General features: G+C 39.4%; 1 protein-coding gene across 9 annotated transcripts in view; it reads left to right on the top strand.

The window, feature by feature from the left end:
• Positions 1 to 335: 335 nt before the first annotated feature.
• The window catches only part of FANCL (FA complementation group L), an 89,987-nt gene continuing 76,837 nt past the window's right edge, over positions 336 to 13,485 (top strand). The window contains exons 1-2 of one of the 9 annotated variants that reach the window (XM_061432449.1): positions 508 to 596; positions 13,211 to 13,263. Coding sequence is in view for 6 of the 9 variants with exons in the window: in XM_061432452.1 (XP_061288436.1) it covers positions 451 to 596 (146 nt within the window). In the remaining 3 variants the exon portion in view is untranslated. The other 8 variants (XM_061432450.1, XM_061432452.1, XM_061432447.1 and 5 more) reach the window with 8 other exon arrangements.

Genomic DNA, 13,485 nt, shown 5'->3' with positions numbered 1-13,485 from the left:
CATAATCTTTGTGTTGGTCCTACTTAAGTGGCACGACTTAAGTGGCTTAGCATGGCACATAGAAAGGGTTGTTAAAGAAAAATTAAATTCGGTTCCTCAAGTCCATTAGCAATTTCCCCTCCTGTTTTGCCTTAGATATTCGCAAGTGTAACGCACCAGGAGCCTGGTGTTGAGCCTTGAGTCTGTATTAACATAAACATCCAACACGGTTCTTGGGACAATCAAAGCTAGTATGATCAGGTTCGGTCAGGTTCAGAAAACAATCTTTCCTCCTGCCTCGCATTGGGTTCAATGCTGCCTCCTGCTGAGCCGAATTTACTCTGGCTGGAGCTGAGCCCAGGCATCCCGACTACCACCGGACCTTGATTTTTGCCCAGGGAAAGCTCGAGACTTCCCGCCAAACGCGCGGATGTACGTCTCTCGGAGCCCAAGGCGCAGGCAAGACTGCGCATGTGCGGGAGCGGCCGCCAGTACCCCAACGTTGCCACGGACCGCGAGCAATGGCGGAGACGGAAGCAACCCTGCTGCGCCAGTTTCCGCTCTTTCTGCCCCAGAACCGGTCGAAAACCGTGTATGAAGGCTTCATTTCGGCTCAGGTATTCGCCCGGCTGATGCTCTTTCGTTCGGAGAGCTTTCTTTCGGCGGCGCAGCCCGGGCGGTGGAAGTCTGTGACCTGAAGGGTTAGGGGAATCGGACTTGCGGTTTTTGAGAAGGGTGGCCCGCGAGGGCTCCTCGGAGAGTAGAAGTTTGAGAATTGTGGGCTGTTGCTGGAAATCCGTTCCTCGCCGCCGTTTGCACTCCTGGGCCGGGGTAACCGCCTACAGGAGACGCCAAGAGGTCCGCGCGCGCGAGGAGAGTGGAGCGTTGGGGGCGGGGGGGAAACCGGCTGCGGGCCACGCCCCCTCGTCCCCGCCCCTCTCTGCCCGGCTCCTAAGTTAGCGTTGGTCGCACGTTTCACGTTTTGAAAAAATTGGTCAGTTTTTGCTTGCCGCGATAGTTAACATTCGCCCAGCCCCGCGAAGGTTGGAGGCCATTCAGAGGGGTGTCTGCGCTCTCTCATTATATTGGTATTTCCTGCAGAAAGAACATTTTTGGGGAGAACCTCATTTTAGCTCTCTGCCAAATCCAGTGTACCAGAGCACATCCAGTTGTGGTATTTTGTAGGAACTCAAGACAACCGCGGAGAAGGCAATGCACCCCACTCCAGTACTCTTGCCTGGAAAATCCCATGGACGGAGGAGCCTGGTAGGCTGCAGTCCATGGGGTCTAGAAGTCAGACCCGACTGAGCTACTTCACTTGCACTTTTCACTTTCATGCATTGGAGAAGGAAATGGCAACCCACTCCAGTGTTCTTGCCTGGAGAATCCCAGGGATGGGGAAGCCTGCTGGGCTGCCGTCTATGGGGTCGCACAGAGTCGGACACGACTAAAGCGACTTAGCAGCAGCAGCAGCAGCATGACAACCGAATTACCTTTGCCGATTCCAGGTGGCCTCTCTTGTAGAGTTTATTACACATAGTAAACACGTGTAGGGCTTTGAAGTTTACAAAGCGCTTTCCAGCTACAATATCTCGCCTAATCCTCAGTCTTTTGAAGCAGTTTTCTCGTTTTATTGTTGAGTAAATCAGGGCATGGGGAATTGGGGGGGATTAAGTTACTTGTCCTTGATCGCAACAGACTCCTTTAAACTCAGTATATCTAATGCCACTCGTAGGTTTTCCTCCTCTACTAAGCTACCTTAGGTTAGAATTCTGAGTATCGACTTTGCTTTCTGGACAAATTGGCCCTCTCCCCAACTAGCGCACGTATTTTTTTGAGGATAGGGGCCATGTTCTAGCAATTACCACATGTTTCGAAGTTTCCTCAAAACACAATGAAGAATATTGAGTGAATTATTTAAATTCACATGCTAAATGAAGATTTTACCTATTCCTAAGAATATTAGCTGTAGTTCAGTTCAGTCGCTCAGTCGTGTCCGACTCTTTGCGACCCCAAGATTAAGAAAAGATTATAGACCACACACTTGAACTTCATTTGTTTTCAAATTCATTGTGACCATCACAGAAAGTAGTTTTCATCACGAAAGGTTAAATTTCGTTGTTACTTCTGGAATAAAGTTAATCCACCTTTTCCTTCCCCAGTTGGAAGTATTGGTCTTGAATTACCGAGTTGAAAACTTTCACAACATTTAGAAAAGTTGAAGAGATATTGCTTGTATCTGCTGAAGCTTCTTAGAAAACATGTAGCCATCAGTAGTCAGATTAGATGAAATTTTATTAGGATCCTTGCTTATAGCTACAATTTTCATTTTACTTGGCTTAAGCAGCTTGTTGAACTCCTAACCTGAAGATCTTATTTAACATTGTTTTGGTGAAGCACGGTTTTTCTAAAAATGTTTGTCTTGTGTATAATTTCAAATTTACAGAAAAATAGCAAGGATGTAGGAAAAATTTGTGTATACATGTGAGGAGATTCACTATTTTCTATTTGTGTCATTTGATTTATTCTGAGTCTGTGTATGTGGGTGGGTGTGTACACACATTATTTCCCTGAACAGTTTGAGATTAAGTTGCAGACACAGTGCTCCTGTATTCCTAAATACTTAAGTGTGTATTTCATGACAAGGACACACCCATAACATAGCCTCAGTACCATTATCAAAATCAGGAAATTTTATCATCATATAATACCATTATCTAATCTGGAGTCCAAATTCAGATTTTTTTTACTGTTGCCAGTTATGTTTTTTATACCCCTTCCCAGCCCCTAACCATCTGATGTAAAATGTCACATTATATTTAGTTGTCCTGTCTCTTTAATCTGGAGTAGTTCCTTAGTCTTCCTTTGTTTTCCATGAACTTGACATTTTTGGGGTACAGGCTGGTCATTAGGTAGAATGTCCCTCAATTTAGATTTGACTCTTTTCCTCATCGTTAAATTCAGGTTATGCAGTTCTGACACACATGCCACAGAAAGAATATCTATCCTTTTTAGGGCGTGGGATGTCAGCAGGTCTCATTATTGATGATGTTATCTCTGATCACAGGTTTAAGGTGGCATCTGCCAGATTTTCCTCTTGTAATTATAAAGGACTTAGAGGAAGCTACTTTGAGACATCAAACTCTTTTCCCTCCCCACCACCTCCATTGTAGCAGCCATTGACTCTTGTTCCAGTCAGTTAATTGATGTTTCCCAATGATGATTTTCTTCTATATTTATTAATTGGCGTTCTGTGATAGTGACTTTCCCTTTACCATTTATTTATATCAGGCTTATGGATTTAAAAAGTAATTTATCTAATGGATTATAATCCTTTCTTTCCTATTTGATGTTTAAATTATTCCAGATTTGGCCAGTGAGAGAATATTTTTCTTGATGTGTTTTTAACAATCTGCATTTTCCCCTCATTACCGTTTTAAAGGTATCCTGTAGTTGCTAACATGTATGTTTTATTTTTTAGAACTTAATTTTAATTTGTAGTTCCCCTGCACCTGGGAGTTACTTAATAGAAGATCTAAAATTTTTCTCATGGAATTTTTTTTTTTTCATTTTAATTTGCTATTTCTGGTTTTATTGCATTGTGAATAAACAGTGATGATTGTAAAAATAAAATTTTATTTATTTGTGGGTGATCTGTGTGTGATTAAAAGGTGTTTTCTCTGTTATCAGATTCTTTATCTCCCCTTGAGTAAGCTTTGGTAGTTTGTTTCCTTTGAAGATTTTCATCTAGATTTTTGAATTTATTGGTTTAAAAGTTTATGATATTTTCTTATTATCCTTTTAATGGCTTTGGGATCTGTAATGATGCTCCCTATTTTGGTTGCCTTTTGCTGTATATGACTGTTCCACACCTTAGTGCTTTAAAACAACAGACATTAAATTATCTCACCTTTTCTGTGGATAAGGAATTTTTGTGGATCAATGACTCAGCTGGATGACAGAGAAGGCTATGGCACCCTACTCCAGTACTCTTGCCTGGAAAATCCCATGGACGGAGGAGCCTGGTAGGCTGCGGTCCATGGGGTCTCGAAGAGTCAGACACGACTGAGCTACCTCACTTTCACTTTTCACTTTCATTCATTGGAGAAGGAAATGGCACCCCACTCCAGTGTTCTTGCCTGGAGAATCCTAGGGGTGGGGGAGCCTAGTGGGCTGCCGTCTACGGGGTTGCACAGAGTTGGACATGGCTGAAGTGACTTAGCAGCAGCAGCAGCTGGATGATCTTGGATCAGTGTTTCTTCTGAGATTGCAGTGAAGATGTTGGCCAGGATGTCTGTTATCTAAAAACTTGACTAGAGCTAGAAAATTTTGCTGCCAAGTTTGTTTATTCACACAGCTATAGATTCAGTTCAGTTCAGTGCAGTCGCTCAGTCGTGTCCGACTCTTTGCGACTCCATGAATCGTAGCATGCCAGGCCTCCCTGTCCATCACCAACTCCCGGAGTTCACCCACACTCATGTCCATCCAGTCAGTGATGCCATGCAGCCATCTCATCCTCTGTCATCCCCTTTTCCTCCTGCCCCCAATCCCTCCCAGCATCAGAGTTTTTTCCAATGAGCCAATTCTTTGCATGAAGTGGCCAAAATATTGGAGTTTCAGCTTTAGCATCATTCCTTCCAAAGAACACGAGGACTGATCTCCTTCAGAATGGACTGGTTGGATCTCCTTGCAGTCCAAGGGACTCTCAAGAGTCTTCTTTAGCACCATAATTCAAAAGCATCAATTCTTCGGCGCTCAGCTTTCTTCACAGTCCAACTTTCACATCCATACATGTGGATGTATGAAAAAACCATAGCCTTGACTAGTTATAGATTAGAGGCCTCAGTTTTTTACTGCTATTGATAGAGGCCTCAGTTCCTCACATGTGGACCTCTCATAGTGTTGTTTGACTGTCATCACAACAGGGCAGCTGTCTTCCCCCTGAGTGACTGATAGAGAAGTTAAGCAGAAAGCTGCACCTTGCTTTTTCTCTCCCAGCCTCTAAAGTTACACATTTATTTCTGTTTTATTCTGTTTGTTAGAAGCAAGGTCTCAAATCTGATTCATATTAAAAGGAGATGAGGCACCAATACTTTAAGGTAGAAGTGGCAAAGAAATTATGAATATACTATATAGATAGCTCTCATGTCCATTCCTGATATTGGTATTTTGTGTGTGTCTCTCTTCTTTTTCCTGATGGATTTGGATATCTGTAAGTCTTACTGATTTCTTCAGAGAACCTTCTTTGATTTTTTATTTTTCTCTGATATTTTCTGTTTCTGTTTCGTTGATTCCTGATCTTAAATTTCCTAATTTGTTTAGGTGGAAGATTAGGTCTTTGATAATGAGACCTTTTTCTTTTGTAGTGTAGATACAATATTATTTATATAATATGAATTCTGTTAAATTTAATAATAATTGGATCGCACTTTATGGTGTAGAATATGGTTTATTTTGGTAAATGTTCTGTGTATACTTGGAAAGATGTATATTATGCTGCTGTTGGGTAGAGTGTTCTATAAATGTCAGGTCAGATTGGTTCATAATGCTATTCAAGTTTTGTATATCCCTACTGAGTTTCTGTAGTTGCTCAGTTAATAAAAGAGGGCATTGAAATTTCCAACTGCATTCAGTTTGTTTAGTTGCTCAGTCTTGTCCAACTCTTTGCAACCCATGAAGCGCAGCACGCCAGGTCTCCCTGTCCATCAGCAGCTCCCGGAATTTACCCAAACTCATGTCCATCGAGTTGGTGATGCCATCCAGCCATCTCATCCTCTGTCATCCCCTTCTCCTCCTGCCCTCAATCTTTCCCAGCATCAGAGTCTTTTTAAATTACTCAGCTCTTCACATTAGGTGGCCAAAGGAGTTTAAGCTTCAACATCAGTCCTTCCAGTGAACACCCAGGACTGATCTCCTTTAGGATGGACTGGTTGGATCTCCTTGCAGTGCAGGGGACTCTCAAGAGTCGTCTCCAACACCATAGTTCAAAAGCATCAATTCTTCAGCCACCAGCTTTCTTTATAGTCCAATTCTCACATTCACACATGACTACTGGAAAAACCATAGCCTTGACTAGATGGACCTTTGTTGACAAAGTGATGTCTCTGCTTTTTAATATGCTGTCTAGGTTGGTTCCTTCCAAGGAGTAGGCGTCTTTTAATTTCATGGCTGCAATCACCATCTGCAGTGATCTTGGAGCTCCCCAAAATAAAGTCTGCCACTGTTTCCATTGTTTCCCCATCTATTTGCCATGAAGTGATGGCACTGAATGCTATGATCTTACTTTTCTGAATGTTGAGCTTTAAGCCAACTTTTTCATTCTCCTCTTTCACTTTCATCAAGAGGCCCTTTAGTTCTTCTTCACTTTCTGCCATAAGAGTGGTGTCATCTGCATATCTGAGGTTATTGATATTTCTCCTGACAATCTTGATTCCAGTTTGTGCTTCCTTCAGCTCAGCATTTCACATGATGTACTCTGTATATAAGTTAAATAAGCAGAATGACAATATATAGCCTTGACTTACTCCTTTTCCTGTTTGAAACAGTCTTTTGTTCCATGTCCACTTTTAGCTATTGCTTCTTGACCTGCATTCACATTTCTCAGGAGGCAGGTCAGATGATCTGGTATTCCCATCTCTTTCAGAATTTTCCACAGGTTCTTGTGATCCACACAGTCAAAGGCTTTGGCATAGTCAATAAAGCAAAAATAGATTTTTTCTGGAACTCTCTTGCTTCTTTGATGATCCAGCAGATGTTGGCAATTTGATCTCTGGTTCCTCTGCCTTTTCTAAAACCAACTTGAACATCTGGAAGTTCACATTTCGCGTACTGTTGAAGCCTGGCTTGGAGAATTTTGAGCATCACTTTACTAGCGTGTGAGATGAGTGCAATTGTGTGCTAGTTTGAGCATTCTTTGGCATTGCTCTTTGGGATTGAAATGAAAACTGACCTTTTCCAGTCCTGTGGCCACTGCTGAGTTTTCCAAATGTGGTAACATATTGAGTGAAGCCCTTTCACACAGTCATCTTTTAGGACTTGAAATAGCTCAACTGGAATTCCATCACCTCCACTAGCTTTGTTCATAGTGATGCTTTCTGAGGCCCACTTGACTTCACATTCTGGGATGTCTTGCTCTAGGTGAGTAATCACACAATGGTGATTATCTGGGTCATGAAAATCTTTTTTGTATAGTTCTTCTGTGTATTCTTGCCACCTCTTCTTAATATCTTCTGCTTCTGTTAGGTCCATACCATTTCTGTCTTTTATTGAGCCCATTTTTGCATGAAATGTTCCCTTGGTATCTCTAATTTTCTTAAAGAGATCTCTAGTCTTTCCCATTCTATTGTTTTCCTCTATTTCTTTGCATTGCTTGATGAGAAAAGCTTTCTTATCTCTCCTTGCTATTCTTTGGAACTCTGCATTCAAATGGGTATATCTTTCCTTTTCTCTTTTGCTTTTTGCTTCTCCTCTTTTCACAGCTATTTGTAAGTACTTCTCAGACAGCCATTTTGTTTTTTTGCATTTTTTGGGGGGGATGGTCTTGAGCCCTGTTTCCTGTACAATGTCACGAACCTATGTCCATAGTTCATTAGGTACTCTGTCTATTGGATCTAGTCCCTTAAATCTATTTCTCACTTCCTGTTAGGGATTTGATTTAGTGCATACCTGAGTGGTCTAGTTGTTTTCCCTACTTTCTTCAATTTAAGTCTGAATTTGGCAATAAGCAGTTCATGATCTGAGCCACAGTCAGCTCCCGGTCTTGTTTTTGGTGACTGTATAAAGCTTCTGCATCTTTGGCTGCAAAGAATCTAATCAGTCTGATTTTGGTTTTAGCTATCTGGTGATGTCCACGTGTAGAGTCGTCTTTTGTGTTGTCCTTCCAATGAATATTTAGAACTGATTTCCTTTAGGATGGACTGGTTGGATATCCTTGCAGTCCAAGAGACTCTCAAGAGTCTTCTCCAACACCATAGTTCAAAAGCATCAATTCTTCAGCCACCAGCTTTCTTTATAGTCCAATTCTCACATTCACACATGACTACTGGAAAAACCATAGCTTTGACTAGGTGGACCTTTGTCGGCAACGTAATGTCTCTGCTTTTTAATATGTTGTCTATATTTGTCATAGGTTTTCTTCCAAGGAGCAGGTGTCTTTTAATTTCATGGCTGCAGTCACCAAGTGCAGTGATTTTGAAGCCCCCCAAAATAAAGTCTCTCACTGTTTCCAATGTTTCCCCATTTATTTGCCATGAAGGCTTCTCTGAGCTGATAATTTCTTAGACCTTCCTTGTCTTTGATGACTCTGACTCCTTTATGATTATGAAATGACCCTTTGAGGAATTCTAGTCAAGTTTATTGTAGGACACTGCTCTACTAGGATTTGCCTTTTTTTCTCGTGATTAGGCTTTATGGGTTTTTGAGAGAAACATCGCGAAGTTTAGATACCATTTCATCACATCATATTAGGGGTACATATTGTCAACATGATTTATGACTGTTGATGTTGACTTTGATCACTTGGCTGAAGTTGTGTTTGTAGGTTTCTCTACTGGGAAGTCACTTTTTTTCCCACCCCTTTCCATACTGTATTCTTTGGAAGAAGTCACTAAGAGCAGCCCTTACACCTGTGGTGGATTCATGTTGATGTATGGCAAAACCAATATAATATTGTAAAATAATTAGCCTCCAATTAAAACAAATAAATTAAAAAGAAAAAAGAAAAAAAAAAGTGGGGAATTATACTGCCTCCCTTTTCAAGTGGAGTATCTATATACAGTTGACCCTTGAATAATGCAAAGCTTAAGTGTGCTAAACCTTGTGGGCTTGAAAATCCATCTGTGAAATCAGCCAAGTGCAGATTGTATAGTACTACAGTATGTAGTTACTGTAAAAAAAAAAAAAAAAAAATCTATGTATAAGTGGGCCTGAACAATTCAAACTCATGTTGTTCAAGAGTCAGTTGTAATTTATCTGGAATTCTTCTGTATGGGAGATTAATTTCTCCATTTCTTAATTCAATCATTTATATCAGTATGGACATACAGATATTTTATATTTTGAATTATATTCTAGCACTACATTATTTGTTGCTTAAGTTATTCCAGCTTTGGCACAATTAATTATGCTTTAAAGAGATTTTAAAAAATAAGAAAAAAGTCTTTTATATTTATCTATATATTTACTGTTTCTGATACTCTTTGTTCTATATCCAGATTTCCATCTTGTTTTATTTTGTCGTTATTGTTGTTCAGTCACTCAGTCATGTCCAAGTCCTTGCTACCAGTGGACTCATTTACTTTCTTCCTAAACTTGTTCCTTTAACATTTCTTATAGTGCCTGTCTGCTAGTGATGAATTCTTTAGCTGTTTTATGTCTCAAAAATTGTTTATTTGGCCTTTTGAAAGATACTTTCACTGGGTATAAAGTTCTAGGTTGACTTTTTGTTTTAGTGCTTTGGCAGTTTTGTTTCATCGTCTTGTTTTATTGTGTATGAGAAATCTGTACTTTTTATCTTTGATCCTCTGTAAGTATATTGTTTTTCTTTGGCTGTTAACATTTTTCTCACTGGTTTCTGTCAATTTATGATGTTCCTTGGTGTAGTTTTCTTCATGTTTTTCCTTCATGGGGTTTATTGTGCTTTTTGGATCTGTATTTATATTTAATTTGGAAAAACTTCAGCCATTATTTCTTCAAAAAGTTTTTTGTTCCTTCATGCTTCCTATGTTGGGGATTCCAAATACATGCACATTAAGCCACTCTAAGTTTTTCCATAATTTGTTGATTTTTTTTTTCTTTTTTTCAGTCAGTTTCTCTGCTTTCTTTGGATGTTCTACTTCTGTGTTTTCAGGTACACAAATATATTTTTTTCAATGTTTAATCTGCTGTTAATAACTGCAGTGTAACATATTTTTCATCTCAGACATTGTATTTTTCATCTCTTCAACTTGAGTCTTTTTGGGGTTTTTTTGTGTTTGTTTAGCATACTGATGCTTTCCTCTACCTTCTTGAACATACATAATACAGTTATAACTGCTTAAGTATGAGAGGGGAAGCTCTATTATCTGCCATTTTTATATTTGTTTCTCTTGATTTTTCTCTTTTTAATCTTATTTTCTTGCTTCTTTGCATACCTGGTATGTTTTGATTGGTTGACATACATTGTGCATTCCACTGGTTGTATGAAGTTTTTTGTTCTCTTAAATATTCTTGATTTCAAAGAACCAACTCATTGTAAAAGACCTTGATGCTGGGAAAGATTGAGAGCAGGAAGAGACAGGGGCAACAAGTAGAGATGGTTGGATGGCATCACCGACTCGGTGGACGTGAGTTTGAGCAAATTTTGGAAGATAGTGAAAGACAGGTAAGCCTGGCATGTTGTAGTTCATGGGGTTGCAAGGAGTTGGGCACAACTTAGTGACTCAATGACAACCATTAAATTACTTGGAAACAGCAAATCTTTCCAAGGTTTACTTTTAAGCTTTGTTAAGCTGAAACAGAACAGACTTGAGCCTAGAGATTTGGTTGTACCACTGAGACAACACTCTTAAGAGTACTGTTTAGTAGCTCTTATAGTACAAGATTTTCCACTCTGGTTGGTTAGAACATGATTTCTTTTAGCTTTGTGTGAGTGCCTCGAGGTATTCTCTTATCTCTCCGTCTTTAGGTAGTCTCGCATCCTGTGGCAATCAGTACTCAGCGGAACACTTTTTAGGAATTCTCTGAAGTTCTGTAGAATTATTCTCTGTGTAATTTTTCTCCATGTATTTCTCTCCTCTTTTGTACTGTATCTTGTAAATTCTACATGCCTTGGCCTCCCCTTACTCAGGCCTGTCTTCTCAAATAATAGAAAATGTTAGGCTCTATTTGGTTCTTCGTCCTTGCTGTGCAGCCTGAAAATTCTCCAGGCTGGCCAATTACAGAGACTTTTCTCCTTTGTTTCCCTTCTTTCAGGGGTCATTGTCCTGTGCTGCCTGTTGTTTGATGTCTAAAAATCATTGTTTCAGATATTTTGTCCAATCTTTTGGTTAACATGGGAAGGTAAATCCTTCCCTGTTGTTCCATTGTATAAACTAAAGGGCATTCCCTTTCAGTTTCTTAAAGGAATACTGAATTATATATTATTAAGTGAGCATTTTCACTCACATTATTAAAAGTTTGTTCCACTGTGGCTTTTTAAAGTCTTGTTTTAAGATGTCTGGTGCCAGTATTATTCTATTTCCCATATGTTATTTGATCTTTTTCTTATTGGTTTTTTTTTTTTTTTTTTGCTTGTGTTCCGCTTCAGTTGCTGCTCTCAGGTGGTCTTTAATTTTTTCTCATTTGGTCATTTTCTTACCTTTTTGTCTTGAAAGGTAAGAAATTTTAATTTTACTCTATTCTTCTTTGAACAGCTCTTAATTTATCCTTCCATTTTAATATTATTTTGTCTTTTTTTTCTCTTCAGTTTCTGTTATGAGGTTTTAAAATTTCTGAATCTGGGTGCAAATAGTCACCAAATAACATTTAATTCAGTTTTGTAATTTGTTTATGCCTTGTGGTTTTTGTTTACGTTGAGGGATTGTCGTCACCTGAAATGTCTCAGTTCTTATTTTTTAAAAATTTATATAGTTATTTTATTTGGAGGACAACTACTTTACAGTATTGTGATGGTTTTTGCCGTACATCAGTGTGAATCAGCCATAGGTATACATAATGTCCCCTCCATCCTGAATCCCCCTCCCACCTCTCTCTCCACATTTTGTTTTTGTCTCATAGTAGCTTAGCAGGTCATAGTAGTATGCAGGTCAAGAAGCAACAGTTAGAACTGGACATGGAATAACAGACTGGTTCCAAATAGGAAAAGGAGCACATCAAGGCTGTATATTGTCACCCTGCTTATTTAACTTATATGCAGAGTACATCATATGAAATGCTGGACTGGATGAGGCACAACCTGGAATCAAAGATTGCTGGGAGAAGTAGCAGTAACTTCAGATATGCAGATGACACCACCCTTATGGCAGAAAGCGAAGAACTAAAGAGCCTCTTGATGAAAGTGAAAGAGAAGAATGAAAAAGTTGGCTTCAAACTCAGCATTCAGAAAACTAAGATCATGGCATCTGGTCCCATCACTTTGTGGCAAATAGATGGGGAAACAGTGGAAACAGTGGCAGACTTTATTTTTTTGGGCTCCAAAATCACTGCAGATGGTGACTGCAGCCATGAAATCAAAAGACGCTTGCTCCTTGGAAGAAAAGCTATGACAAACCTAGACAGCATCTTAAAAAGTAGAGTCATTACTTGCCAACACAGGTCCATCTAGTCAAAGCTATGGTTTTTCTAGTAGTCATGTATGGATGTGAGAGTTGGATTATAAACTTTGGCTGAGTGCCGAAGAATCGATGCTTTTGAACTGTGGTGTTGGAGAAGACTCTTGATAGTCTCTTGGACTGCAAGGAGATCCAACCAGTCCATCCCAGAGGAAATCATTCCTGAATTTTCATTGGAAGGACTGATGCTGAAGCTGAAACTACAATATTTTGGCCACCTGATGCAAAGAACTGACTCACTGGAAAAGATCCTGATGCTGGGAAGGATTGAAGGCAGTAGGAGAAGGGGATGACAGAGGATGAGATGGTTGGATGGCATCACCAAGTCAATGAACATGAGTTTGAGCAAGCTCTGGGGATTGGTGATGGGGTAGCAAAGAGTCAAACATGACTGAGCTACTGAACTGAACTGAGCTTATCATTGATGGAGACATTATCTTTGTGTTTGTCAACCGTTGGCTGCAGTAATTTGTTAAATTCCTCAAGAATACCCTCTTTTGACCTACATAGCAAGGAAATCAAAAAAGAAGGAATATATGTATATGTATGGCTGATTCATTTTGCTGTACAGCAGAAACTGATACAGCAGTGTAAAGCAACTATACTCTAATTAAAAAAAGTATTCTCTTCTGTCTGCAAAATGTAGTTTACTTGATGGATGGTTTTTTTTTGGTAGTGTTGTAGGAAGAATCCAGCATTTTTAATGTTATGTAAGACCCTCAGTTTCCCATAGTTGGTACTTTTTCCTCCTAACACTGTTTCCAAAGGATAGCCCTTTTACCATCTTCTGCTTTTACAGTTCTTATCCAAGATGAGATCCTTGACTTTTATGTTGCTAATTCTTTATTTTTCACACATAATCTAATCCCTTCTTCTGTTTTCTGTTTTGTTTTTTTTTTTTTTTAATTTCCTGAATCCCCTAGCTCTCTCAAAGGACTTGATGTAGGAGCCCCAGGATGGAAGGCACTGGAAAGTGGTTTGTATTTTTCTTCTTACAGGCAGTTTTGAAGTTTATACTGTTCTCTTTCTTCTGCCTCTGCCTAAGACAGGGGATTTTTGTGGTTCTATTTGCTCTTAATTTTGATGTACATATTTTTTGGGAATGGTATGTAGAGAGATTCAGATTTAGACAACTGTCGATACTTTTGTTTGCTGTAAAATTGGAAATTCTTCATGAGAGCAGTTGACGTATTTTTTT

The sequence above is a fragment of the Bos javanicus genome, chromosome 11 (genome assembly GCF_032452875.1).
Source record: "Bos javanicus breed banteng chromosome 11, ARS-OSU_banteng_1.0, whole genome shotgun sequence".
Lineage (NCBI taxonomy): Eukaryota > Metazoa > Chordata > Mammalia > Artiodactyla > Bovidae > Bos > Bos javanicus.
The sequence above is the reverse complement of the archived record's forward strand: the minus strand, read 5'-3'. Positions and strand labels throughout refer to the sequence as shown.